Genomic DNA, 23,910 nt, shown 5'->3' with positions numbered 1-23,910 from the left:
AAGACTACGGGCGTGCGGCTAAGATCACGTTCGGCATCCCTTTGCGCACTTCCAGCAGCGCCTACGAATGCGCTGGGGGTGCCACACCCGCTCGTCTATTTTACATCACATACTTTATATAGGTCAAACGGAGGGAGGTCATGAGGTGGGATCGTCGACAGAAAAGGAGCATTTCGATGCCGAGTCACGTCAAAGCACCAAAGCTGCGTGGTTGAAGGCGGATAGATACTCACACGAAGCGGCACACTGTGTTTTACTCGATCTCGTCATAAGCTAGCTGGGCTTCTCCCTTCAGCGCCTGCGGGTCCGCGGCGTGCGGAGAAAACAGCTCGGCCTCCTCGAGGACGTCCTCGTGGATGGCATCGTTCGCGCTTTTGAAGTAGGCGAAGACTGCGACGCCGACGAGCGAGAGCGGCACGCCCAAGTCCGTCACTAGCCACATGACGCGTGGGCCGTAGTTCTGGTAGAAGTAACCGCCGACGAGCGTGCCGGTGGCGCGCGCTAGTCCATTCTGAATGGCGTTCAGTACGCCCATGACTGTTCCTTCACATCCCTTGGGCGTGGCCGAGTAGATGTACTGCGTGACGGCTGCCCACGCCAGTCCAAACGTGATGCCATGCAAGAACTCGAACGGGATGGCGCTCCACGGATCCGTCATGACCGCGTAGTACGAAATCCGCAGTGCGTAGCCAGCGATAGACACCAGCAGCACATTCACCGTGCCGATCTTTTTGATAATCTTGTGCGAGAAGAAGAAGGCCGGCAACTCGGACGCAGTCTCGCACATGATCGCGACACCTACAATCTTGGCGTCACCGCCGGAGAGGTTGTACAGGTTGAGTGTGAGGAAGCTGGACAGCACGCCGTACATCAGCCCCATCAAGAACACGACGCCGAGCAGCACCAGCACGTCGATTTCGCTCACAACAACACGGATATTCTCCAGGAAGGATGCTGGAGCCTCCGGCTCCGCGCTCTCTGTAGCCTCACCCGATTCCAGTGTCGTGTAGCCTTCCTCGCCGTACCGCACCGGTGGGATCAGTCGCAGTACCAAGAGTGATGACATGCAGAGCATGAAGCTCATTCCAAAAGACCAGTAGATGCCGCCGACTGCGACCGCCAACCCCGTCAAGTAGGCGCCGAACCCAAAGCCCACAGCGCCGAATAGGCGTTGCTTCCCGTACTCACCTCCAACCTTCCCCAGCATGTTGAGCACGGCGTGATCGAGCAGCGAGGCGGCGGGACTGCGCTGGAACTGGGCCAACATGACCATCAAGATGGTCCACTCGAACGACCAGGCGAAGAATTGCAGCCCGAACCAAAGGACCGACCCGCTGACGATGCAAAATATGTGCACCAGTCTCTGGTCGCGAATCCGGTCGGCCACTGCACCCCAGAACGGCGGGGCGACCATCGACGCCAAGTTCGGGAGCGTCTGCAGCACGCCGATCTGCACCTTGGAGAAGCCTGCGGTGTGCTGGTAGTAGACCGTCAGGAAGTTGAACATGGCGGAGCCTCCCGCCGACGACAGCGCGTACATGAGCTTGGTCTCCCACAGCAGGTCCTGGTGCCACGATGGCGCAGGCTTGCTCGGCGGCGATCCTGTCATTGATATGCGACTAAACTGGTTGCTGGAGTTGAAGTCGAGTATGGGAGAGCTCGAATGCCGGCAAAAAAAGAGATGGCACGTCACGTTCGAACGCAGCACGCTATCACCGGTAAACTGTCAGCGATTGCGTGGATGAAGTTGGCGCCGCGCGCTTGCACCTCCGAGGCTGCACGGCTCAGAGTTTTAAAGTGACCCCCCTCCTATTAGAACTGTCGACTCGATGCATTGCATTGCCAAAGAGGAGGGATGGCACGGAAATGCAAGGTTTAGTCGAGTCAAAGTGGCTACGAATGCTGCTAGCGTGATCGATTCCGATAGTGAATTCCATGTGAGCCAACATCTGCATCAACTCTGCCGTGTCGACTCGACAGTGTCATTTGGCAGACGCCAAGCCCACGAACTCGTAGCACTTACTCGCCGCATGAACCGTAGCCGTCCGACCGCATCGGTTGCGGGTTTGCTCCGTGTGGGGTGAAGATCTCTGCTTCTTCTAGTGGCATCATTTCCTGGACAATGTCGCTGGACCCCTTCAAGTACTTGAAAAATCCCAGTCCAACGAGCGAGAGGGGCACGCCAAGTCCTGTTACCAACCACATTGTCCGCGGGCCGTACTGCTCGTAGAAGTAGCCGCCTACTAGCGTTCCCATCGCACGCGCGAGACCGTTCTGCACGGCGTTCAGGACCCCCATGACAGTACTAGCGCACCCGCGCGGAGACGCCGAATAAATGTACTGCGTGCACGCTGCCCAAGCCAATCCGAATGTGACGCCGTGCAAGAACTCGAATGGAATCGCTCCCCAGGCGTTGGTCATCGTGGTGTAGTACGCGATGCGAACAGCGTAGCCTAGTACGGAGACCAGTAGCACTTTCACTGTCCCGATCTTCTTAATAATTCTGTCTGCAAAGAAGAAGGCGGGCAGCTCCGACGAGGTTTGACACATGACAGCAATTCCCACAATGCGAGGGTCACCGCCCGACAAGTTGTACAGGTTCAGGGTAAGGAAACTGGCAATGACACCGTACATGAGGCCCATGAGGAACACCACTCCAAGCAGCACCAGCACATCCAGCTCTTTTGTCAAGAGCTTTGCACTCTCCACGAACGACTTCATCTCAGAGGCACCACGCCGTTCCTCATCACCGCGCTCTAGTGTATTATGCTTTCCACCATCATCGTCGCCATACTTGACAGGCGGGATCCGCTGTAACACTGCTAGTGAAGAATACCACAAGACGAGCTGCGTCCAGAATGACCAGTAGATGCCGCCCGTCGCCACCATCAATCCGGTGACGTACGCCCCGATCCCCCAGCCAACCGCGCCGAAGAGCCTCTGCTTGCCGTACTCTCCTCCAGCCCTTTCCAGCACGTCAAGCACTGCGTGGTCCAGTAGGGATCCCGACGGACACCTCTGGAAGCGAGCCATCACCACCATGAACTCTGTCCACCCGAACGACCACGAAAAGAACTGGATCCCGAAGTAGAAAAGCGTTCCCGTAATGATGCAAAACACGTGAATGCGTCGCTGGTCTCGGATGTAGTCGGCCACAGCCCCCCACGCGGGCGGGGCCACGACGGACGAGAAGTTTGGCAGCGTCTGCAGAATCCCGATTTGCACCTTAGAGAACCCCGCGGTGTGCTGGTAATACACAGTGAGGAAGCTAGAGATGGAGGACGACCCGGCGTTCGTGAGCGCGTACATCAGCTTGATCTCCCATAGCGACGCAGCTTTAGCGGCGACGGTCGACGCCGCCTCGACAGAAGCCATCACGGATACAGTTTTGTTGATTAGCGTTGCTGTAGGGGGCGACACCCCGTCTCATCGGACTTCCATCACACAAAAATGCTATGAAAGAGGAGGAATGTCATGGTATTGTTAAAGCATGAATAGTGTCATTGTCCACTCCGAATGGCAACCTTTTCAAGCTACACAGTGTACGTTGGGTCAGCTGCAACGCCTGCGATCTTGCTGCTTGTCTTCCAAACCATGAACGACGAAATTTGCTTGTCGATACCGTTTAGCGCGAAGTTTGTCGGGAAATCCTTTTCCGCCGTCGGCCACTTGCGGACGGTGCCAGTGCAATTCCGTTCCGTGTAGAAGGCGATGAAGGCCTGGCCGTTGGGAAAGCTTCCGGTCTGCGGCAGATCTCCCCATTGGGCAGACGAAGCCTTGTTGTCGAAGGCTACCGTGTTGACGCAAAACTGCGCCATGCTGAACTCGAACAGCCAGGAGCCAGAGCTAAGTCCAAAGTTCGTGTCCCCGAACAGGCGAACCACTTCAGCCGTTGTGGCAGTCAAATACGAAGCGAGCAGTAACAAGGCCACGAAACGAGGGGCCATGGTGCTGTGGCTTGACGGGTTGAATAATGACCGGTAGCCCGACAAGGCATCTGGCGCCCCACACCAGCTTTTAAACTCCTTGTGAAATCTGAGGTCTGAAAAATATCAAGGCTGACTAGCGGTCTGGCCATGGAGATGCCCACCCATTTTACTTGAAAAAAATGTGATATCCACGGCCCGATGACTATCAAAGCCACTCTCGTTAGAATCAGTGGTTCAGGTTTACTCTTCGAGAAAAAAGTCACTAGAACGTGTGAGGCTTTTGTTACCACCAACCGGAGGGAGTTCCGAAGCTTTTAACAAAGTCATAATCTCTTGTTTGCTTCTTTATGTTGTACTACCGCTTCTCACCTTGACCTCCCCCTAGGGGTGTTTGTAGGTCCACCGCGATTTTTAGGCGTTTTTACCAACACGTTTCCTACACCATTTTCCGGCGGATGTAGCCGCTGGAGCTGAACGCCGGCTTGCAGACGTATCTGCGCCCGATGGAACGGAACTTCCCCTTTTTGATGATAAGGTAACCCGTTACACTGAAGAGCGCGAACGTTGCAATGAGACCGTCGCGCGCGCGTGTAGCAACGGGCAAATCCGGGCGCATACTGAGAGACACACTGATCACCGCGAGCGTAGCAAGTGTTGCCTCTAGCATCATGTTCACGAGGCTGTGCTGCTGCTGGAAGGTGAACGGTGACTCGTCTCGCTTATCCGGTGTGAAGTTTCCAACGAGCAAGTCGAAAGAGTCTTGGCGGATACCGTCAGAAAAGTTGTTGAGATAATAGCGGGTGACTGAATTCACGCCGTCTTGCAGGGCGCCTGCAATCGTTCGTCGTCCTGTGCGCGTGAAGTCCGTCTTGAGCGCCCCCGTTCCAGCATACATCCTGCTCACATAGTCAGCGTTGTCGGCCCATGCATTCTTGAACACGACCTCGAAGCTGTCGTAAGGTGAGTCGAGGACACTGTTGTCCTTGGCGTTTCCCACTGTGTTGAAAGGATAGAGCTGTAGCGCCATGAGTACCGTGCGCCGTGCAAAGAGGCTCATCACGACGTTGGTGCGGTCTAAGTTGTCCATGCAGTTTACACGGAAGACGCCACGCTGGCGAGAGAGCAGGCGTCCTTCACCATCGCACTCGAACCAGCCATACTGCGTAAACTGCTCCTCCACCTCTGTCATCAGCTTGGATAGGTTGTGCCACGCCATCTTACGGCACTCGTGGTGAAAGTCAAACCATACATACGCCACGGGTTCCGCGAAGAGCTGCGAGATTGATGTAGGCGCCGACGGGATCGCTACGTGAAGCGGGGGCTGCTCTCTTACGGGCATCGATGCGGACGACTGCAGCGCTGGAGTGCCCGATGACCCGGATCCTTTCTCGCTGCTGGCTGTAGACGCACTAGTCGGCGATCCTGCAGCCGAACCGCCCCCACTCGAGGGTCCGTATCCATTACTCCCATTTGACGTAGGAACGGTGGGTAGTGAGATCGACAAGCTCTTGTGCTGGCGAGGGGACAAGGCGTGAAGCGCCGGGGAGGCAGGCATCGGCGACGCCGCGGCGGACCCGACCGAGCTAGTTCCGTCGCCCGACTTGGACAGCTGGTTGTACTTCTTGACGTACTTGCCGAACGCCGAGCCCAGCTGCGCCTGGTCACGCACCGTCGCGCTCTTGCCGGCCTTGTCGATGAGGTTCACGCACGTGATGTGACCGTAGCGCTGGATGAGGTTGTCCATGTGCGCGCGGAACGCCAGCTCGTTCCAGTCCACCACGCTCTCGTGGCCCGAGAAGGCGTAGCGCGTGCGAGGCATGTACTTCAGCGTGACCATCTGGTCCCAGTAGAGCGGGATGCTGCCTCGAACCTGCACGTACGAGCACACGGCCCTGGAGGGCTTGACCAGCAGCATCTCCGTCTCCGCGAAGTTGGCCACGCACCCGTCCTTGTCGACGCCCCGCACGTTGAAGCGCGTGCCCACGCGCCTCCAGCTCCTCCGCGTGAAGAACAGGATGTCGCAGCGCTGGCCGTTGACGTCGCACTTCTTGATGACCTTGACGAAGCCCGAGATGACGGGCACGATCCAGTCGCTGAGCTCCAGCTCGATGAAGCGCCCCAGCACGGGCTTGTTCCAGAAGAAGTCCTCCTCCGCGCGCGCGTACAGCGGCGACTGGCGCTGCGCCGCCGACGAGGAGGACGCCGACGCGCGCTTCTGCGCCGAGAGCGTCAGGTCCAGGTCGTAGCTGAAGTAGAAGGTGCGCGAGGCCAGCGCCGACGTGAGCATGCGGCAGTACTCGCGCTCGTCCTGCTTCTCGCGCGCGCTCGCGTGCTTGAAGAAGCTCTGGCGCGCGGCGGCGCTCACGGGCAGCAGCGCCAGCTCCAGGATGCAGTAGATCTTCTCGCTGTTCGGGCCCGAGCCCACCACGCGCGAGTCCGTCACCACCGCCAGATACGGCCCGCTCAGCAGTGTGTACACGCCGTACACCGCGTGGATGGGCACCGTGGCCGCGTCCTCGCTGGGCTGCGCACCTCCGCCGGCCAGCTGCTCGATGTCCACGCCGCCCGAGGACGCGTTCGCGCTCAGCCGCAGCCACGGGCCGGCGCCCGCGCGGCAGTCCTCCAGCAGCAGCTCCGACCGCTCCGCGTAGACCTTGAACATAGCGGCGAGGCGAGGCGAGGCGAGGCGAGGCGTGAGCGAGTGGTGGAGCGCAGCGAACAGATCCGCCCGTACGGCTCAGGTATTTATAATGATCGTGTGAGGGGGGAAGAAGAGCTGATGATGTAACGACCGACTTCCAGGAAGCATCGATTACGCTGGCCACTTCAAGTTTGCATACACTTTCCAAGTCGAAACTGAAAACAGTGGGACATCACGCCGAATGCATGACGCTCACTTTCTCCCGGGAAGTCGTTTCGGGCCCATGTTGATGCGATGCGATTGCGAGCTCTTCAACGCTGCGGCGGTCGTCCCGTTGCAGTTTTAGGGTCGAGCGCCACGCCAGCAGCAGCGTCGTTCTAATACCTCGCCGCAAGTAGCGTGCGGCAACGCCCGACTTACTCGACCCGCAGGCGGGATTCCCAAACAATATGAGTTTCCATTTCGGGTGATTTCTTTATGGTAGTTTATGGTACTGCTTCGATGGAGGTGGCGGCGAGGCCACCTGCACCGCCCGTGGCTGTTGTTGATTCCTGCTGCTACTGCTAGTTCAATTGCGGTCGCTCGATCGCTCTGGCTATCTCCTCCTTCGCGCGCTGGCGTCTCGGGAGCCCCGACTCCAAAATAATAAAAATACTCCGGGGCAATTTGCCGCTGTCGCCCCGGCGTGGCTGCCGGTCGGGTTGTTGTCTACCTACGGTGCTTGAGCAGGTGGCGCTTCCGTGCGCCGAACGACTTGACGCCGCGCTCCAGCTCGTAGGTCGGCAGCGCACGATCGCTCTCCGCCATCTTCAACGTGCGGCTGGGTACAGGGGCGTGCTCCAGGATGGAGAGCCGCGACAGCAGCGCCGGCCGCTTCGGACTGGTCGCCGCCGTCGACGTCGCCGCTGCCGGAGCGGGCGCCGCATGCAGCACGTCGGCGAAAGTGCGGACCTTCTCTCCGTGCTTGTCCACGACCTCCCAGTCGTCCTGGATCACGACCCACGCGTCGGTGCCGTTGCTGGCGGCCGCGACCTCGCTCCAGTCCTCCTCGTCCGCGAGCTCCGAGGCGCCGTCGTCGACCGCGTGCAGGTCCACAAACAGTAGCTCTGTGCGGTCCTGCGCGTGGGCAGATGCGGCCGCCGGCGACGGCTCCTGCGCCAAGTCGCCCAGCATGGCCGCCGCCACGTCCTCGCGGTAGTTGGCGGCCACCAGCACGTCGCGGCGCACGTCCACAGCCACGGTGGGGAAGAACTCGCCCAGCACGCGCAGCTTGTGCTTGCTGGCCTGCGTGTCGATGGGGCGCACGCGGCGCGTGGCGGCCAGCGCCTCCATGACCTCCATCTCGTCCACGAGCCAGCGCTTGGCGGCTCGCAGGCTCGAGCTCTTGCGCGCGCAGCGACTCGCCATGCTTTTGCGTTCGTAAAGTGTGTGTGGGTAGCGCTGTAGTAGAAGAAGAGCAGACGCCAGGCGAAGGAAGACCTGCGGCCGACGGCGTCAATTGGAGAATGAGAGAACTCGAAGTTGAGCTGCGGCAGTTCTTGCGGTTGCTGTTGGGCGCTCCACACGAAAAGTCGCAGAAGCCTACGCGCGGCGTGTCATTGATCGACTGGGGCGGGGAAATCAGTGATCGCAGGTTTCTCGTAGACGCTTCGTCAGTTTGTGCGCGAGATGGGCGGCATGCGGTTTCGGAGGTCTGTTTGCAAAATCTTGGACAGCTGGGCAACGTCAAACAGCGTGGGCGAGGGGCAATACGCCTGCTCAGGGCTAGGCTGGGTTGAGCGCCAACGCCAACAGCAGTGCGTCCCCCGTCGGACAGCCGCGTGCTTCGAAGCACAGCTACACTCACCACGTCGAGCGTGAGTGGAGGTCCAGCTGAACCACTCGCCGTCGGCCAAGCGGAGTCGTCACCTGGCTTCATCACTGGCGGTTCGGGGTAATGTCGCGGGAACTCGGGCGACATTTCAGTGTGGCCCACACCAGAAACGGGATCTTGAAGCGGCGTTTGCATTGAAATCCAGTCATGGCCGACGGCGAGACGCCCATCGCGTGCGAGCTCCTGCCGCTCTGGGACGCCGCGCCTATCACTGACGCCCCGGCCGACGTCGTGCATGACCCGCTCTCTGCGCCCGACCCGGCGGACGACGCGCCCTTCGCCGCCCTCCGCTCGCTGAACCGCAAGCTCTCGCTCTGGCGCGGGCCGCTGCACTGGCTGCGCGTGGACGCCGTGGTCAACTCGACGAGCGAGTCCATGCGCGAGAGCGACGGCGAGTTCGGCAAGCTGCTGAAGGCCGCCGGCCCGGAGATCGCCGTTGAGTGCGACGCTGCGGGTGCGTGTCGCACGGGGGACGCCGTGCTCACCCGCGGCTGTCAACTGCCAGCCAAGTTCATCCTGCACACGGTGGGACCGCGCTACTTGCCCAAGTACCACAACGCGGCCGAGCATGCGCTGCACTCGTGCTACCGCAGCGTGCTCACGGCTGCCAGGGAGAACGGGCTGCGCTCCGTGGCCATCGGGTGCATCTACACGCAGCGCAAGGGCTACCCGAGAGAGGAGGCTGCACACATCGCAGCGAGGACGGTGCGGCGGTACCTGGAGCACTACGCCGATGCCTTCGACCGAATCGTTCTGTGCGTGGAGTCAATTCAGGACATGTTCGTGTACGAGCGGGTGCTGCCGCTGTATTTCCCGCGAACGATGCGGGAGCAGCACGAGTCACAGCTGATGCTGGCGACGAGAGATCTCGGTTCGTTTTTTCTTTCTTGAGCATTTTTTCTTTATGTTGCTTTTGACGTCTGACGACTTGTATTTTGCCTACTGGGCAGGTGATAGCTTTGGCGAGCCGATTATTGAAGAGCGCAAGATCCGAATCGCTGATCTCAGTCATGCGTCAGTTGATGCCTACGACAACCAGCTCGAATTCGAGCGTGGCAAGAGCAACAGCAAGGATGAGTACCTGCAACAACAAGGTAGACACGGTTTTCCTGAAAATCCAGAAAATGACGAAGAAGGGAGTGACATCCTGGCATTCCGGGCCATGCTCGGTGACCCAGACGTGGAGCGCTTGGACCGGCTGCAGCAGATGCAGGAGGAACGGCAGCGACGAGCAGCAGAGGCTGCAGTCGAAGAGCAGAAGCGTCTTGAGAAGGTTACGGCGAGTACAGCTGAGTGGGATTATGTGGCGGCGCTACAACGCGCGAAGAAGGAAGATTTTTCCGACCTGAAGGCTCTCGAGTTCTGCTACTGCGCTGGTGTAGACCTTGCCGGGCTCCCTGTGATTGTCTACCTTGCTGGAAATATGCGTGTGGATGATGTAGACCTGGAGCGCGTGTTACTTTTCGTGCTATTGACGCTCGACTCACAGCGTGGAACTCTAACCTCTACCAGCCCGCAATTCAGCGTTCTATACGTGCACACGGACGTGACGGGCGACAACCAGCCTCCTAATTCCTGGCTCAAGCGACTTTTTCGTGTATTTTCTGCGGTGGCGATGCATCAGGCCCCGAGTGATCGCCCTGTTCACAACAAGGGAGTAGACTCGGTACTTCGCTTCTTTTACGTACTGGAGCCTTCGCTAGGGCTAAAGTTTCAGCTGCTCATGTCAAGGGGGTATTGTGATGGTGGAGGCTTTTACAACCAAGTGGTGTACCTCCAGCATCCAGATATGCTAGACAGCATTGCCCCAACTCTTCAGCTTCCGCCCCACATCTACTCGTACGTGTGAACATGTACTGTAGCACAACACCTAGGCTCGCTAGGTCACCGTTTGACTCATTTCTTGTTGTTGCTTGTTGGAGTAGACCTAAAGAGGACGCCGTTGGATCAAGCAGCAGTACTAGCCCAAAAAGCGCAGCGCCTTAACGTTTTGAAAGTGTTAAGCCACGTTTGATTGTCTCGTATTTTATCAGTGCAGCTATTGCTTCCACTTCGACGCGTGCTGTATGATCACAACGGATTGCGCGTCGGAGCCTGCAACGAGTGTATCAGACTCGGCATGAACCGCCAAAGCGTTCCACGGCTGGAAACCCGAGGCAAGGGGCTGTACGTGGAGGCCTCCCGGACCCTTCGCAAATCCGTTTGAAGCACCCAATGAAGCGAACGAGGTCAAGTTCTGGCCGGCTGCCGTTCCACTAGCACCACTATAACGCTCATATTCGACAGGATCACGAGGATTGCGACCGTGGTGGAAGTCCCAGCAGTTGACAACTGCATCATCACCACCAGTGTATAGATACCGAGGTGACGCCGAGTGTAGCTTCAGTGCACGTACGGCGCGCTGGTGATACGCCTCGGTGCGGAAGGGCGCATCGAGTTTGCGGCGGTCCCAGAAGCTCACGCGACCGTCATCTGCGCCAGTGATTAACAACTCGGGCCGCGTTGGATGAGTCTCTAGTGTAGTCAAAATGCTTCTTGAGCTAGGACTGATCAAACCGGAAACAGCATGTCAGTACGCATAGCAGGACAGTACGGTACGACACGATCCACTAACGTACTCAGCGCAGATCGTGACAGGGTACTGGTTGTTAGCCGTGAGGTCCCAAATCCGAAGTTGACTTCCCGGGGTCGAGCTGCCAAGGCCACCAAAGACAAAGCATAACATCCTTAGCGGGCACGAATGGCCAACAGAAAGGCCACTGCAGCGTACGTCTATCGTACCCGACAGTGGCGACAACAGAGTCGCGGCCCAAAAACTTGATGGCATTGATCGGCAGCCGGCTCGCGCCCTCGTTTTCTGCAGCATCGAAAGTTAGTTCCAGACATATTATATCGTCGTCCATGCTGCGCGTACCAATCTTCTCGGTGCTCGCTGCGTCGTCCAGCTTCAACCACGCCAGAGCTCCACCAGCACTGGCCGTCACCAGGCTCGTGCGGCTCTCGCTGACCTCCACGCATGTGGCCGCAGTACCAGCAAACACGTTCTCCCACTGCGGCATCGCGAACGGCGACAGCGGCTTACTCACGTCTGCGTCCGACATGGCAGCGTCGTCTCCAGCGCTGGAGGACACGCGGTAGGCGAGGACTCCGCCCGCTGACGACGCGCTGACCAGCAGATTCTCGCCCCTGGCCGCCACAAACTGCAGCGCGTTCACGTCTCCTTCGTGCTCCGCCTCCGCCAGAATGCTCAGCTCACACGGACGCGCATCGCCTTCTCCATGTCTAGCAGCGAGACGGTCATACAGCCAGTCAGTCAGTTAGTTAGTCAGTCAGTCCGCAGCATTTACGCGTTACAAGAAGCTAAAGGACGCACCCGAACTCTCTGCGCAGCTCTCGCTCGTCGCTCGTGGGTCGCACGGGCAGGTGGAGCGTCACGTGGTTGGTCTGTGGAGGAGCGAAAGATGCGTGAGTTACTGCGAGCAACAAATTGGCGGCGGCTTGTGTGGCTTCGTACCTCGTTGTCCCAGCCGCCGGTGGCCACCAGAGGGAGCACCTCGTACTCGTCCTGCAGCGTCTCCGACGCGTAGCGGACGTCGCTCACGACGCACAGCGCCTTGACCTTCTCGGCCACGAAGTGTTTCGACACGGACGCGCTCATGCTGCGATGACTGGGCGGGGATATGCGAGGTGGGCACTGTTTAAGGGATGATACGGTACGTTTAGTACCATGATTTTGGTACTAAGGTGTGCGCGTACCTATGGCTACATGATTGCGCGCTTCGATGTTCACGAGCAACACCTGACCGACTCTGCGGCGTTGATAACCTTTCTTGTTGATTGTGGGGCGACCCGATCTCTAAGCTCTACTGCCTCCACCACCAATCTACTCGTCCTCTTCTTCTCTACAATATGACGCCTTCACGTAAGTAAACATGACGGTCTTCGCCAAAATCGCTCGCTTGATGCCGCCATCGCGTCGCTGAACGCGCGGGCGCAATCATGGGAGCCAACCGACTAACGCTGTCCGGCTTACTCGGCCTTGGGTGCACGACGGCGCCTGGGCTTGGCGGTGGCATCGGTGGTGGACGCCCCCAGCGGCTTCTTCGGCTCCTCGTCTTCCTCCTCCTCGCCATCCTCTTCGCCCTCCGAGTCGCTGCGGATGTCCTTCTCGACGTTGCCGTCGCCGAGCGCCTTGACCACCATCTTGACAATCAGGAAGCCCCAGTAAATGTGGAGCACGAGCAGCAGGCACAGGAAACCGAACCAGACGAACCAGACCCAGTACCACACGCCGGCGCTGATGCCGTGGAAACTGCCGGCCTCGGCGATCGGCGCGATGATGTCTCTGTACGCAAAGGAGTAGGCACTGTGCAGGATGTTGTACGAGTAGAAGAACCAGCGCACAAGGAACCACACGAGCGCGAACAGGCCGAAGAAAATGTTGGCCACGGTCTCCCACTGCAAGTACACGAACACCTTAGCTGCAATCGCGGCAACACAATGGTACGCAAACGTTACTCGTCAGTCGAACTGTCAACAATTGCTGCCTGCAGCAGCAGTAGGAAAGCAAGCAGAGTGTTGTGCGCACCTGTCTCGAGCAGCAGGTCGTTGACGTCGTGGATCATGAGCACACACAGGCCGACCTTGGTGAGGTCGACGTAGTACGAGAAGAGCATGAGCGAGATGGTGGCGAAGTGGTGCACGAGCATCTCGGCGTTGTCCTTGCGCTTGACCGTGTAGTGCTTGTTGGTGATGTTGAGCATGAAGTCGATGCTCTGGAACCAGAAGCTCAGGTAGATCATGTAGTACCAGCGCTGCAGCTCGCTGGACACGTACGGGAACTCGGTGAAATACGCCTCCTTGTCCATGAACCACGGCTCGTGCCAGCCGATGTAGAGGCCCAGCACGTGGAACGCGCCCACCGCCGCGTTCTTGTAGAGCGACTCGCGCATCTTGTCCTCCTTGTCCTTGGTCAGCCAGCCCTTGCGCAGCATGTAGCGCACGGTCGGGCGGATGAAGGCCGTGTCCACCACGAAGTGGTACGCGTACAGGCCGGCCATGGCGAGGCCGAAGCGCTTGGCCTCTGCCATGGGGTCGCACTCGGTCAGGAGGCACGGCATGCTACAGTGCTGCGCGGTGGTCGGCAGGTAACGTCTGCGGATTGCGTCCGACGCGTGGACTTTCGCACTGAGCCCACGCACCCTCCTCCTCCTATCGACCACCTGTGTAGCGCACACAGCCGTCGCAGCCAATCAGCGGTGTCAACTGAATCCTCTTGGATTTTGTATGCCCCCAGCTGGTTTTTAGTTGCGACCACGGTGATGTGACGTCAGCGGAACATGGCTTGCTCGAGTTGCAGTGGTAAGGCCGATCATTCCCACGGCATTGCCCGCCTGCGCTGCCGCTGGCCCTGGAGGCCCCGAGTCTTGCTTCAGGCCGGGATAAGCTGATCTCAGGTCTCTGTCGGTCAGTGCTGCTCGCCCATTTGAAGTTAGTGGGTCCAGGGCAGATTCACCCGCTGGCCAGTTGGATTCACTAGGATCCCTTCGCTGCCTGCCACCGCCTGTCCATTCGTTGGGCTGCACCAAAAGCGCAGAGAAACGAATTCGCGGGACGCGGCCAATCATGCCGCGCCGCGTCCGTATGACCCGTTGAAGTGTGCGCGGCACTGCACCGTCGAGAGGTTGCAGCGCCAGCTTGATGTGCAGAGCTCAAGTCGAGCTGGCGGCGGCAATGCTGTTCTGTTTGCGGGGTGCTCCAGGAAGGCTGGGGCAGACGTTTCCAACTGCAATCAACAGAACACTGCGAACTGAGAATCGAGGGGCGACAATGCGGTTGCAAGTATCTCAGTTGAATGGTCTTTAGAGCAGCGTCATGTCGATGGTTTTGGGGAAGGACTGGCGTTGGGTACGTCGATGGAAGCGTTTAGCAGCGACGAAGGTGTGGTGGTGGCATGCGATGAGTAAGACTGAAGAAGATATTTATCTGTGCAAAGAGACAAATGTCCAGCTTGGTGTTGAACCTATTCGAGTACTACGAAGCTCTTCTCTACGTTTCAACCTTGTCGACGTCCTCGTCTTCGATTTGCTCGGCGATGATGCGAGCCACATACGCGTCGCCGACGATGTTGCATACCGTCATGAGTCGACCAAGGAACCAACTAATGGCCACTAGATAACTGTAGCTCGCGGGGACTTCTTCGTGGGGGTAAATCGTGGCCCAGATAGAGTAGATCATGACGACGCTGGAATTCGGGATTGGAGCAGTCCCCATCGAGCCCAGAACTGCGAGGAGCAAGATGAGCGTAAGCTGTAGCCAGCCTAACGGCACTTCATGCTCAGACGTGGAGGCGAGATACACCAAGGCGCACGGAAAGTAGAGAGCTGAGCCGTTCTTGTGAAGGATGCATCCGATCGTGACTACAAACTGCAGAATACTGCGAGGCACCTCGCGAGTGGACTCGACGCAGCGTATTGTCATTGGTAGCGTTACTAGCGATGAAGACGAACCCAACGCAAACATCGCTGCTGGAAACATCGCACGCATGAATGGAAAGGGGTTCTTCCTGATTGTCAACCACAGCAAGATCGGGAAGAAAACCAGTTCGAAGACTACAATGGAGAGAATGATGCCCAGTACAAGGACCCCCACATGCGTGGCGACCTGACCGAGCATATCCTGTCCTGAGAGCGAGCCGGCCACAAGTGACATCACCGCAATGGGGCTCCAGTCAATTGCCTTGCTGATTACTCGGAAGAAGACCTTGTTCATCTGCTTGAGGACGTCGAGAAGCGGACTGCTCTCACGAGAGCTCGTTTTGATTGCTGCTGCACCGAAAGTGATGGCAAAGGTGACTACACTCAGGAGCAGACCTTGCTGGAAGCTGGAAAAAATGTTGGCTGGAATGAGTTGGTTCAAGATATCTGTGATTTGCATCGTCACAGTAGCAGCGGAGTTAGCAGTGCCGCTCGTCAGGAGCACTCGCGTCGGGTCGTAAAACTCGAAACGAGTCGTGCTGTTCATCGTGGGCCCCGAGCACGTTGCCGTGCCGGTCGCATTGTACGTCAGGAAGCTGCCGTTTTCGCACATGATGCTGAAAAATGCCGAAGACGCCGAGGAGGTGACGCCCTTGGTGTGTGGGTGCAGACCGCGCAAGAGCATGGCGATCGCGAGCGACATCATCGAGGCAAGCAGAGACAGCGCCGTGAACATGAGCGCAGTACGTGTGCCGATGATGGACACTTTGCCCAGCAGTACGATGTCAGCCACAGTCGTGGAGAGGCTGGTGAACACCATGGGGACCACGAAGCACTTGAGCACCTGGAGAAACACTTTTCCGGGTAGGTTCACGAGGATGGTGACGTCGTCGGAGACGTCCACTTTGGATAGCAGCATGCCAAGCAGCAGCCCTGCTATCGCGCCAAGTACGACTTGCGTCGTGGGCTCCCGCAGGAAGGCGCATCTGCGCACTTGGTCCGGGTAGACCACCTCGGGCTGCACGGACGTAGTGTGGAACTGGTAGTGGGGGTAGTCGAAGCCCGATTTGGAGTTGGAGAGTCGCGACATGTTGCCGCCTCGCTCGAACTTGCCCGTGATGGGGTTGTAGACCTCCTCGCCCTCGCTCTCCGTGGGCGAGACCGGGTCCCCGTAGGCGGAGGTGACGCGGCTGCCATTCTCCTCGTCGTACAGGACAACGCGCGGTCGGCTGGACATGGCTGGTGGAGCAAGTCTCGCAGCTGGAAGCTATTGTGTCACGGACGGCGGCACGGAGCTATTCGCAGCCGCAGCAACTACCCGCCAAGTTGAAGTTGCGTGGTGTGCGCCACACCATGTTGATGGGCTGGATACACATACCGTATTCCTTATGTGCTTGCTGACTGATTCATTTTACTGACAAATCTAAGTAGCCAATCAAATTCGAGTGTTGATTGTACAGTTTTACTTTATGTGCTTGCTGACAGCTCAGCTCAACCACAAATTTCTCACTTGCAATTTCGACATAAGCAGCGCACAGCCGACGGCATGAAGCGGAAACCACCAGGACGCAGCCGCGTGACTGGCACCGGCCGAAAGGAGCCGAAGCATACTCGGGACTCCTTCACTAAGAGTGAGAAGCTGGAGATAGTAAGATTCTTTGCTAACAACAAAGTCGACGCTACGCTAGACAAATACTTTCCTAAGCTGGCAGGCCATGCAAGAGAGCAGAAGAGAAAGCTAATGTACCAGTGGCGTAAGGAGCATGACCAACTCGAAGAGTTGTGCGCCGACCCCCGCCAAGCAAGTCTAAAGTACATACGCCCGACCGGCAGCACTACCATCCTCCCCACCGACGCTGAGATGGAGCTGGTGCAGTGGATCAACGCGCTGAGAAAGGACGGGGCTCCCGTGAGCTCCAAAATGCTGGAGCTGCAGGCCAGGGCGCTTCTTGAGGGAGTTCAGCATGGTAGATGAGACTGTAGGCGATCTCTCGTCTGACGACGACTTAGATAGCGATGATGGCGACGAGATCGACGAGTGGTAAGCGCGTAATACAATTTTCCGTTTGATGACTACTGTTACATTTGTCTACTGTTGCATTTGTCGAAGATTACTGTTGATCAATGTTTGGACGACAAGTTGCAAATCATGCAGATGCATGTCAGCAAGCACATAAGGAATACGGTAGTCACGCGAACTCCCGGCGGTGCGCGCCGCACGTTTTCCTCGCCACTTGCCAAGTCTCCGCGCTCTTCAGCTCCCCCTCCTTCGTCCGCCATGTCCATCCACATGCGCTCGCAGCTCTGTACGTCCGCCTCCCTGCGTCCTTGCGTCGTGTGCCTCTGCCTGACCGTCCGTTGGCCGTGGCTGCAGTCCTCATCCGCCCGCAGGCGCTCAAGCTGAGCTCGCGCGCCATGGCGACGGGCAAGAAGCTGCAGACGCGCAGCCAGGCACTGTCGCTGCGTCTGCCGGCGCGTTCGCTCACGCGCACGCCGCAGCTCGTCGTGGCGGGCGCCGTGCTGAGCGCCTCCGTGTCGCTGCTGCTCAAGGAGTCGGCGCTGTGCCAGGACGCCATGCTGCTGGCGGCTGCGGTGCGTGCTCACACCCTCCCGACTGCAATGCCATAGCGCATACACTGACCTTTGCCATTTGCTGCTGTTACCCCAATGCAGGAGGGACCGTCGGGAAGTGGAGATCCGGACAAGAAGAAGAATGATCCGGTGGAGCAGATCATCGACGTGGTGCTGGCCAACTGCGGCGAGCTGACGCTGGCGGGGGGTCTCGGCTTCTGCTCGGGCTACGCTCTGAAGCAGGTGGGCAAGGCCGCGGCGCTGGCGGTGGGCATCGTCTTCATCATGGCGCAGACGGCCGCCTACAACGGCTACATTGACATCAAGTGGGGCAAGGTGCAGAAGGACATGATCGCCAAGGTCGACCCCAACGGCGACGGCAAGATCGACAGCGAGGACGTCAAGCTCTGGTACCGGAAACTGCTCAAGATCATGAAGACGAACTTGCCGTCGTCGGCGGGTTTCTCCAGCGGCTTTGCGCTCGGTATCTACTACTCGTAGGTGCTTCAAGTGCCTTTTGAGTCGGCGCGTGCCCAGTGCTTGTTTCCTCTTCATGTATCCTGGTTTCATCTTCAGCATATGGTGCAAACAATGTTGTTGACAAAAAAAATATACATCACATTTGCTACAAAATTTTGCCTACTCCGTTGGGAAGGCCTTGGCCAGAAATCCGACAATGATCGATCGGTCGTCGGCGCTGGTTACGCCCATGCTCTTCAGCTCGCGTGAGAATGCTGGTACGCTGCTGATTCCGTTGCTAATGAGGTTCAGCCCTAGTGTAGCGTACAGAATGATTTCTGGCCGAGTGAACGATAAAAATGTCTGCTTGGCGCTTTCTGAGCACGTCGGAAAGCAGTCCTGCCACATCCTTTCACGTAACCGCGACTTCATGTCGTTGTCCGCCACCTGGACGGTCAAATTAATTGTTAAAAAGGCGATCTTCAACGTCAGCATCCTGTTGAGAATCGTACCGACACAGGGATGGCGGCCGGCATCTCGGCTCCAACGGGCTCCGTCTATCAGAGTGATGGCAATGCAAAAAAAACGTTCGTGTCAGCATTCAGCAGCAAGCGACAAGTCCATGGCTTGTCGAGAAGGGGTGAAGGCCCTACCGACAAGCCAGCCTTTCGGAGCTCGTGGGCACGGAGATGGAATCCCCGCGCGGTCAACTGCGTCGCCTACAGCAAGGACAACACCAGCCAACCAACGACCACATCCCAACAGTGGGTATCGTCCCGCAGGTATCTCCATGTCCAAGCAACGGAGCGCTATCGTTCTACAGCTACAACATGCACTCGCTAGTCGTACCGCCGGGTCCTTCTCGATGTAGATCCGGTACGCCTCGTTCGTCCGTAGCCGCGGCGTGTATAGCTTGGTCTTCCACTCCTGCAGTAGCCACAACCCACGGGCACAAGTGTAAGTTCTAGTCGACAGCAAGGCGACGTCATCCAGCGCCAAGCCGCACAGCACAGCACCTCCGTCTCGTCCTCGTCGTAGTCGAACTCGATGGGGGCGATCCAGCCTCTCTCCAGCAGTCGGGCGAGGATATGGCCGGCCATCCGTGTGCGCGCCTCGCCCACCAGCGTCGTGGCTGTGGCCGTGGCCGTCGGCGCAGCGGACGCGCTGCCGTCCACGACCAGGTCGTCGCCCTGCTCGCGCCTGGCCGTGGTCATCTGCGTGGTGAAGAGCTGCACGCCGTCGCGCTCCAGCCACTCGCGCAGCACCGTCTCCTCCATGAACTCCATGTCGTTCTCGTCCGACATCTCCAGGATGCCTGCGTGCTCCAGCAGCACCACGAACTCGTCCTCGCTCATTGTCTCTGATACGCCTGTGCGTGTTGCGACCGTAGAGCACCCAGTCGGTGCCGCGCGTGTGTCGCTGCGCCACCGACCCCATCTACCGCCACGAAAAAAAAACATCTTGTCCCCTGGCTCTCTCAGACATGGGTACAGTCCGCGACTGCACCTCAAATGCTGCGCCTGTGGGCTCACAGGGCTGTGCGCCACAGGCTGTGGGGCCCACAGCCGTCGGGCGGAAGGGGCAATGGACTAGGAGAGCCATGCGGTGGCGTTGAAGGTGACGGAACTGACGCAGAAAGCGGTGGAGTATCCACCCCTCTCAGCACGACGTCAGTCGTGACCACCACCACATTCTCGCATTGAATAATTCCGTCCAGGACCGACGCGCGCATGAGGAAGCGGTCGCTGCTGGCTGCAGCAGCCGTCAGCACCGCGATTGCAACGGGGTACGAAGTCCGAGGACGTGCAGCGTCGCTGGCAACAGGTGTGGCAGGTTACGCTGTGGTGAATTGCGCACAAACGTGCGGGGAGTGCGCAGAAGTGTGGTGTGATGGGGAGGCGGCCGGGGATTGCACGCCAGGGAATCGGCAGATTGTCCGGGTGGCTGGCCAATGCGCTACTACCTGCGAGCACGGAGATGTCGTGTTATCGCCCGACGTGTTTCTCGGGATCTCGGGGACGAACGCCACTTGGTTCCCGGTTAAATGGAGGTGCACGGCGTGTGGCTCGAGCACCAACGACGCCAGCGGTGGAGGTATCGATTCCGAAGCCATTGAGGCATTGTGCCCTGGGAATGTTGACAGGGCAAATGCTTCACTGGTGGTTGGTGATGACATTAGCTCATCACAACGCGCAACGAATGAGACTATTGGAGACACTACTGGTTTCAATGGAGATGCATCGTTCGATGGTATTGTATATCCTGGATCGTTCGACAATGACACATCTGGATGCTCGGATGCGCAGATTGATGAACCAAACGTTGATCCAAGTAGCAGTAGCGGCATTGACAATACTGGTATCAGTGCCGGCGGCAGCAGCAGCAGCAGCAGCGACATCGACAACACTGGTATCAGTCCCAGCAGCAGGAATGAAGTGATCGCTATCAACGATAACACTAGTATCAGCAACGACGGCAGCGGGTTTTCATCTAGTTCCAGGTCTTCCAATACGGATCCGTGGAATGAACACAAGGGGAAAACTGCGGCACCGGTGCCCTCCACAGCGAGTGTATCAACATCACCACCAGCTGCGTGGTCGTCAAACAGCGGTGCTCCCTCTTCGCCGACTTTAGTTCCAGTATCAACAAACTCGCCTGCTATTACGCCAAGTACTGGAACAACGTACGTACCTTCAACGCCGACTCTACCTGGTCCTGCTACGCTCACACCAGAGCCATCCAGCTCAAGAAGGGACAACGATGCTTCTAGTGTCGCGGCTTCTGCTGAAAATTCACAGGATAGAGGTGCTACCCGTACGTCTTCAGCTACTTCATCGCCCAGCACCACCGCTCCGGTGACTGGGAACAAGAATCATCAGCCTGCTTCCACAGCAGCCCCGCCTTCTCAAACGTCTGGGAGTAGAGATCAAAGTTCAAACGATGGGAGTCTTTCAGCTACATCGACCGTGACGAATAGCCCATTCTTTTACGCTGCCATTGTGTTGGCAATCGTGGGCTTTATTGGCGTCGTTGTCGGATTCAGAGCCAAAAGAGTGCGGAGTCCCCAAAATGAGATGAGGAATTATCGGACATCCGCGCGGCAGTCCGCTCGGGCAGCTACACCAGCGTCCAATGCCTCACCCTCCACAGACTTTGCCGGTCGGGTTCAGTTTGATGATCACAACATTGTCGTATTGTAAGATAAAAAACACCACCACTTTCAGTGTCCGGGTCACATTCATGCGGTTAGCTGTCGACGCCAAACACCGTGAAGTTGGTAGTCCTGCCGTAGCAAATGATGGCTGAACGTATAAGAAAAGCATGGCTCCAAGCACCCATTTGTACATTGGTGTGTTCTCTAGCTGGATGTTGAAGAGCTCTAACTGAACCGCTTAGACCTCGTCTGTCAAATGGAGCACTGTTCTTCCACCGTTTTGTGGACCGAGGACCAGTCGAGAGGAGCCCTGCTTGGTCTCCTCGCCTTGACCTCCTCAACGCATACACACATCCGCTACGAACTTAGTCCGCCGTTTCGTTGCTCACTTCACATCCGCCACCACCATGGACAAACACGCGCTGTCCGCAGTTATTGTGCTGCTCGTATTAGCTGTCGCGCAAGGACACACCGTCTCGGGGCGCTACCTTCGGGAATCAGCGGGTTCTTCTAACACTGACAGCTCAGGGCACACCATCGTCGACGTGGGAGATACCACACCCGACGTGCTAGCAATAGACCCACGAAATTCTACCTTTGATAGCAGTTCAAGTCAGGCTACCGGCACCATCGAGGCAACCTCCTCCACATCTTCATCTTCGGGCTCGGAAAGTTCATCACCTCCGCCGACCTCAGACCCCGGACGAGATACAACGTCGCGTATAGCAGTCGTACCAATTATCACCAGCTCACAGTCGCCACAGCTATCTTCCACACTCAATCCCGACGTCTTCATCGTATCGGTGGCCGCGCCAGAAACCGTTAACGTTGACCTCTCCACCAGTACGCGCTCCCCAGATAGCACCATCGTCGACATCTCAACAAGCCAAGAAGCCAACACCGCCGAACTCGGTATTTTGAATGAGGTGCCGCTGTACGTATGCAGCGCCATCAAAGATGACGCTGTGGCTGCCGAGCTGCACTTTGATGCGGAAACGCATCAAAGGCGCGATGTATTGGCGACCGGACTCTTTCAGAGCTCCGATGGTTTCAAAGCAAGGTCTGCAAGGAAGTGCCCGAATGGCAGGCACTTTGTCAAGCTGGAACGCCTTTGTTGAGAACTTCAACAAGAGGCCGAGTGCTTACCGTGATCGGATTAAGCAAGCGCGTGATCGCTTCAGACGTGCCTTTGAAGCGTGGAAAGCTGAGCAACTTCCATGTTGCTGCTGAGGAGGCGTGTCGTGCCGTGCGCTGTGCCCGAGGGCTTTCAGTGCACGGAAGTGCTTTCAGGTATGGTCCGCTTGAGTAGCGACCGGGGACCTGAACGGGTACACGTCGTTCCGTGTGCCCGAGAGTCTCGAAGAGCTCCGTGCTAAGTTCTTAGCACGTGACGGGTTGCTGATGTCGTACAGCAAGCGCTCGTGTGTTACTCGCTGGTGCGCCAGCGCGTGTACTGTGTTCGGACGCCGGCACCATTTCCGGAACGTCCTCCAGCAAGACGTTCCCGCCCATGTATCTCGATGGGGAGAACATGTTTCCGCCAATCAAATCCAGTTGATTGGAGCTTTTCGCGGCGTCACGGATCGGCGGTGGCGGGGGTGGGAACACGCCCGGGTATGATCAGCCCCGGAGCCGATCAGAAGCGCCACCCACGACCGGGTGACCGTCGTGGAGTCCGAAGATACTCTGCCGCCCCGAAACAGAGCTGGCGAACCAGAAGGCTCAGTCGCGGTGGTCTCGCAGACCGCCTCGAATATCCAGGTCAGAGCTGGGGACCCAGAAGATGAAAGTTGTCCAGTGCGCGTCCGCGCTGAGCGAGGTTGCTCGTCGCCGAGGCCAAGTCCGCTTCACCTCGCCCTGCCGATAGTTTCTCCCCACCGAGCCAGATGGCTCGTGCTGGATCAACGCGTATGGTTTCAGCCGTCCGTGAGCGTAAAAGTGGAGATGGAGGCGGGCGCTTCGGAGGAGTCTAGCGTGGGGAGGTATGCCGTGCCGTGCCAACACAGTGAACGGCCCGATGGAAGCGTAAGCGCTTACAATTTGCCCTGGAAATCCGAAAACCGCATGTTGCAGCAGATTACTTTGTAGGGAAGCAATAAAACCAATGAACCAACTTTAACTAAGGAATACGGTTTCTGCCCCCGATTGTGCGCTCCGCACGTTTGCCGATCAACAGAAGCTGCTATTAGTTCTGGACAAACCGAACTCGCCACTTGTCTTTTGGTGATGAAATGATTGCATCCGAGCTGGAAGTCGTCTAGCTCGCTCTCCGCTAGAGGCCCGGCCTCTCTGGTGGCGCCTTTGCGGTAAATTGCGCCCTGCGCAGACCCGTGGTCGTTGGCCATGTTGTTGGGGGAGTCTGCGCCCTGCGCAGACTCATGTGGTTTGTCCATTGTTGCAGCTGAGTCGGCGCTGTGCAAGACGTCATGGCTTCGGCTGTATTGCAGTCAGACCTCCCGACTGCAATGGAGCATCACCCGAGTAAATTGGTAGACTGATGCCGCAATGCAGGACGGGAATGCGTATGCCTGGAGATCCGCACTGAGTTATTGATGGCAAAGCAGATCATCGACAAGCACTGGCCCAGTGGCTGGAACGAGTGAGCGTAGCTCTTCAATGCTATCGACGGAGCACGTTTTATCTACGCGCTCGGTTTGACCGTCCGTCTGCGGATGATCCGCAGTCGACATGGAAAGCTGGCTCCCAAGAAGGTGTAAACACTTCTTGCCACAGATGCTGTGAAGCGCGGGTCTCTGTCCGACACGATGTCGGACGGCATGCCATGGTGTTTGAACACCATGTCGACG

At 57.9% G+C, this 23,910-nt stretch overlaps 11 protein-coding genes across 11 annotated transcripts; 2 read left to right on the top strand and 9 right to left on the bottom strand.

Annotated features, from left to right (window-relative positions):
* Nucleotides 1-253: 253 nt before the first annotated feature.
* Nucleotides 254-1,609, bottom strand: IUM83_17803 (Major Facilitator Superfamily (MFS); the record flags this gene model as incomplete). Its single annotated transcript, XM_067942771.1, has 1 exon — nt 254-1,609. The coding sequence occupies one exon, from the start codon at nt 1,607-1,609 to the stop codon at nt 254-256; it is 1,356 nt and encodes a 451-aa protein (XP_067780850.1).
* A 410-nt stretch (nt 1,610-2,019) lies between these two features.
* On the bottom strand, nt 2,020-3,375 carry IUM83_17802 (Major Facilitator Superfamily (MFS); the record flags this gene model as incomplete). The annotated part of the gene is made up of 1 exon (XM_067942770.1): nt 2,020-3,375. The coding sequence occupies one exon, from the start codon at nt 3,373-3,375 to the stop codon at nt 2,020-2,022; it is 1,356 nt and encodes a 451-aa protein (XP_067780927.1).
* A 158-nt stretch (nt 3,376-3,533) lies between these two features.
* Nucleotides 3,534-3,947, bottom strand: IUM83_17801 (Small cysteine rich protein; the record flags this gene model as incomplete). Its single annotated transcript, XM_067942769.1, has 1 exon — nt 3,534-3,947. The coding sequence occupies one exon, from the start codon at nt 3,945-3,947 to the stop codon at nt 3,534-3,536; it is 414 nt and encodes a 137-aa protein (XP_067780910.1).
* A 418-nt stretch (nt 3,948-4,365) lies between these two features.
* On the bottom strand, nt 4,366-6,591 carry IUM83_17800 (Phosphatidylinositide phosphatase SAC1; the record flags this gene model as incomplete). Its single annotated transcript, XM_067942768.1, has 1 exon — nt 4,366-6,591. The coding sequence occupies one exon, from the start codon at nt 6,589-6,591 to the stop codon at nt 4,366-4,368; it is 2,226 nt and encodes a 741-aa protein (XP_067780851.1).
* Nucleotides 6,592-7,278: 687 nt separating this feature from the next.
* Nucleotides 7,279-7,977, bottom strand: IUM83_17799 (uncharacterized protein; the record flags this gene model as incomplete). Its single annotated transcript, XM_067942767.1, has 1 exon — nt 7,279-7,977. The coding sequence occupies one exon, from the start codon at nt 7,975-7,977 to the stop codon at nt 7,279-7,281; it is 699 nt and encodes a 232-aa protein (XP_067780840.1).
* Nucleotides 7,978-8,590: 613 nt separating this feature from the next.
* On the top strand, nt 8,591-10,429 carry IUM83_17798 (uncharacterized protein; the record flags this gene model as incomplete). The annotated part of the gene is made up of 4 exons (XM_067942766.1): nt 8,591-9,314; nt 9,394-9,537; nt 9,622-10,282; nt 10,369-10,429. 4 exons carry the CDS (start codon nt 8,591-8,593, stop codon nt 10,427-10,429), a joined length of 1,590 nt encoding a protein of 529 aa, XP_067780839.1.
* Nucleotides 10,430-10,672: 243 nt separating this feature from the next.
* On the bottom strand, nt 10,673-12,101 carry IUM83_17797 (Nucleoporin Nup43; the record flags this gene model as incomplete). Its single annotated transcript, XM_067942765.1, has 7 exons — nt 10,673-10,774; nt 10,839-10,989; nt 11,062-11,136; nt 11,225-11,300; nt 11,358-11,725; nt 11,817-11,887; nt 11,958-12,101. The coding sequence occupies 7 exons, from the start codon at nt 12,099-12,101 to the stop codon at nt 10,673-10,675; spliced, it is 987 nt and encodes a 328-aa protein (XP_067780842.1).
* A 371-nt stretch (nt 12,102-12,472) lies between these two features.
* Nucleotides 12,473-13,563, bottom strand: IUM83_17796 (uncharacterized protein; the record flags this gene model as incomplete). The annotated part of the gene is made up of 2 exons (XM_067942764.1): nt 12,473-12,924; nt 13,032-13,563. 2 exons carry the CDS (start codon nt 13,561-13,563, stop codon nt 12,473-12,475), a joined length of 984 nt encoding a protein of 327 aa, XP_067780841.1.
* A 928-nt stretch (nt 13,564-14,491) lies between these two features.
* IUM83_17795 (Dicarboxylate/amino acid:cation (Na or H) symporter (DAACS) family protein) lies at nt 14,492-16,156 on the bottom strand (the record flags this gene model as incomplete). The annotated part of the gene is made up of 1 exon (XM_067942763.1): nt 14,492-16,156. The coding sequence occupies one exon, from the start codon at nt 16,154-16,156 to the stop codon at nt 14,492-14,494; it is 1,665 nt and encodes a 554-aa protein (XP_067780933.1).
* A 1,041-nt stretch (nt 16,157-17,197) lies between these two features.
* Nucleotides 17,198-17,991, top strand: IUM83_17794 (uncharacterized protein; the record flags this gene model as incomplete). The annotated part of the gene is made up of 3 exons (XM_067942762.1): nt 17,198-17,225; nt 17,294-17,511; nt 17,593-17,991. The coding sequence occupies 3 exons, from the start codon at nt 17,198-17,200 to the stop codon at nt 17,989-17,991; spliced, it is 645 nt and encodes a 214-aa protein (XP_067780843.1).
* Nucleotides 17,992-18,129: 138 nt separating this feature from the next.
* IUM83_17793 (uncharacterized protein) lies at nt 18,130-19,304 on the bottom strand (the record flags this gene model as incomplete). Its single annotated transcript, XM_067942761.1, has 5 exons — nt 18,130-18,396; nt 18,462-18,506; nt 18,603-18,668; nt 18,799-18,876; nt 18,966-19,304. The coding sequence occupies 5 exons, from the start codon at nt 19,302-19,304 to the stop codon at nt 18,130-18,132; spliced, it is 795 nt and encodes a 264-aa protein (XP_067780937.1).
* Between the last annotated feature and the right edge of the window lie 4,606 nt (nt 19,305-23,910).

Source organism: Phytophthora cinnamomi (genome assembly GCF_018691715.1).
Source record: "Phytophthora cinnamomi strain GKB4 chromosome Unknown Contig123, whole genome shotgun sequence".
Classification (NCBI taxonomy): domain Eukaryota; phylum Oomycota; class Peronosporomycetes; order Peronosporales; family Peronosporaceae; genus Phytophthora; species Phytophthora cinnamomi.
The sequence above is the reverse complement of the archived record's forward strand: the minus strand, read 5'-3'. Positions and strand labels throughout refer to the sequence as shown.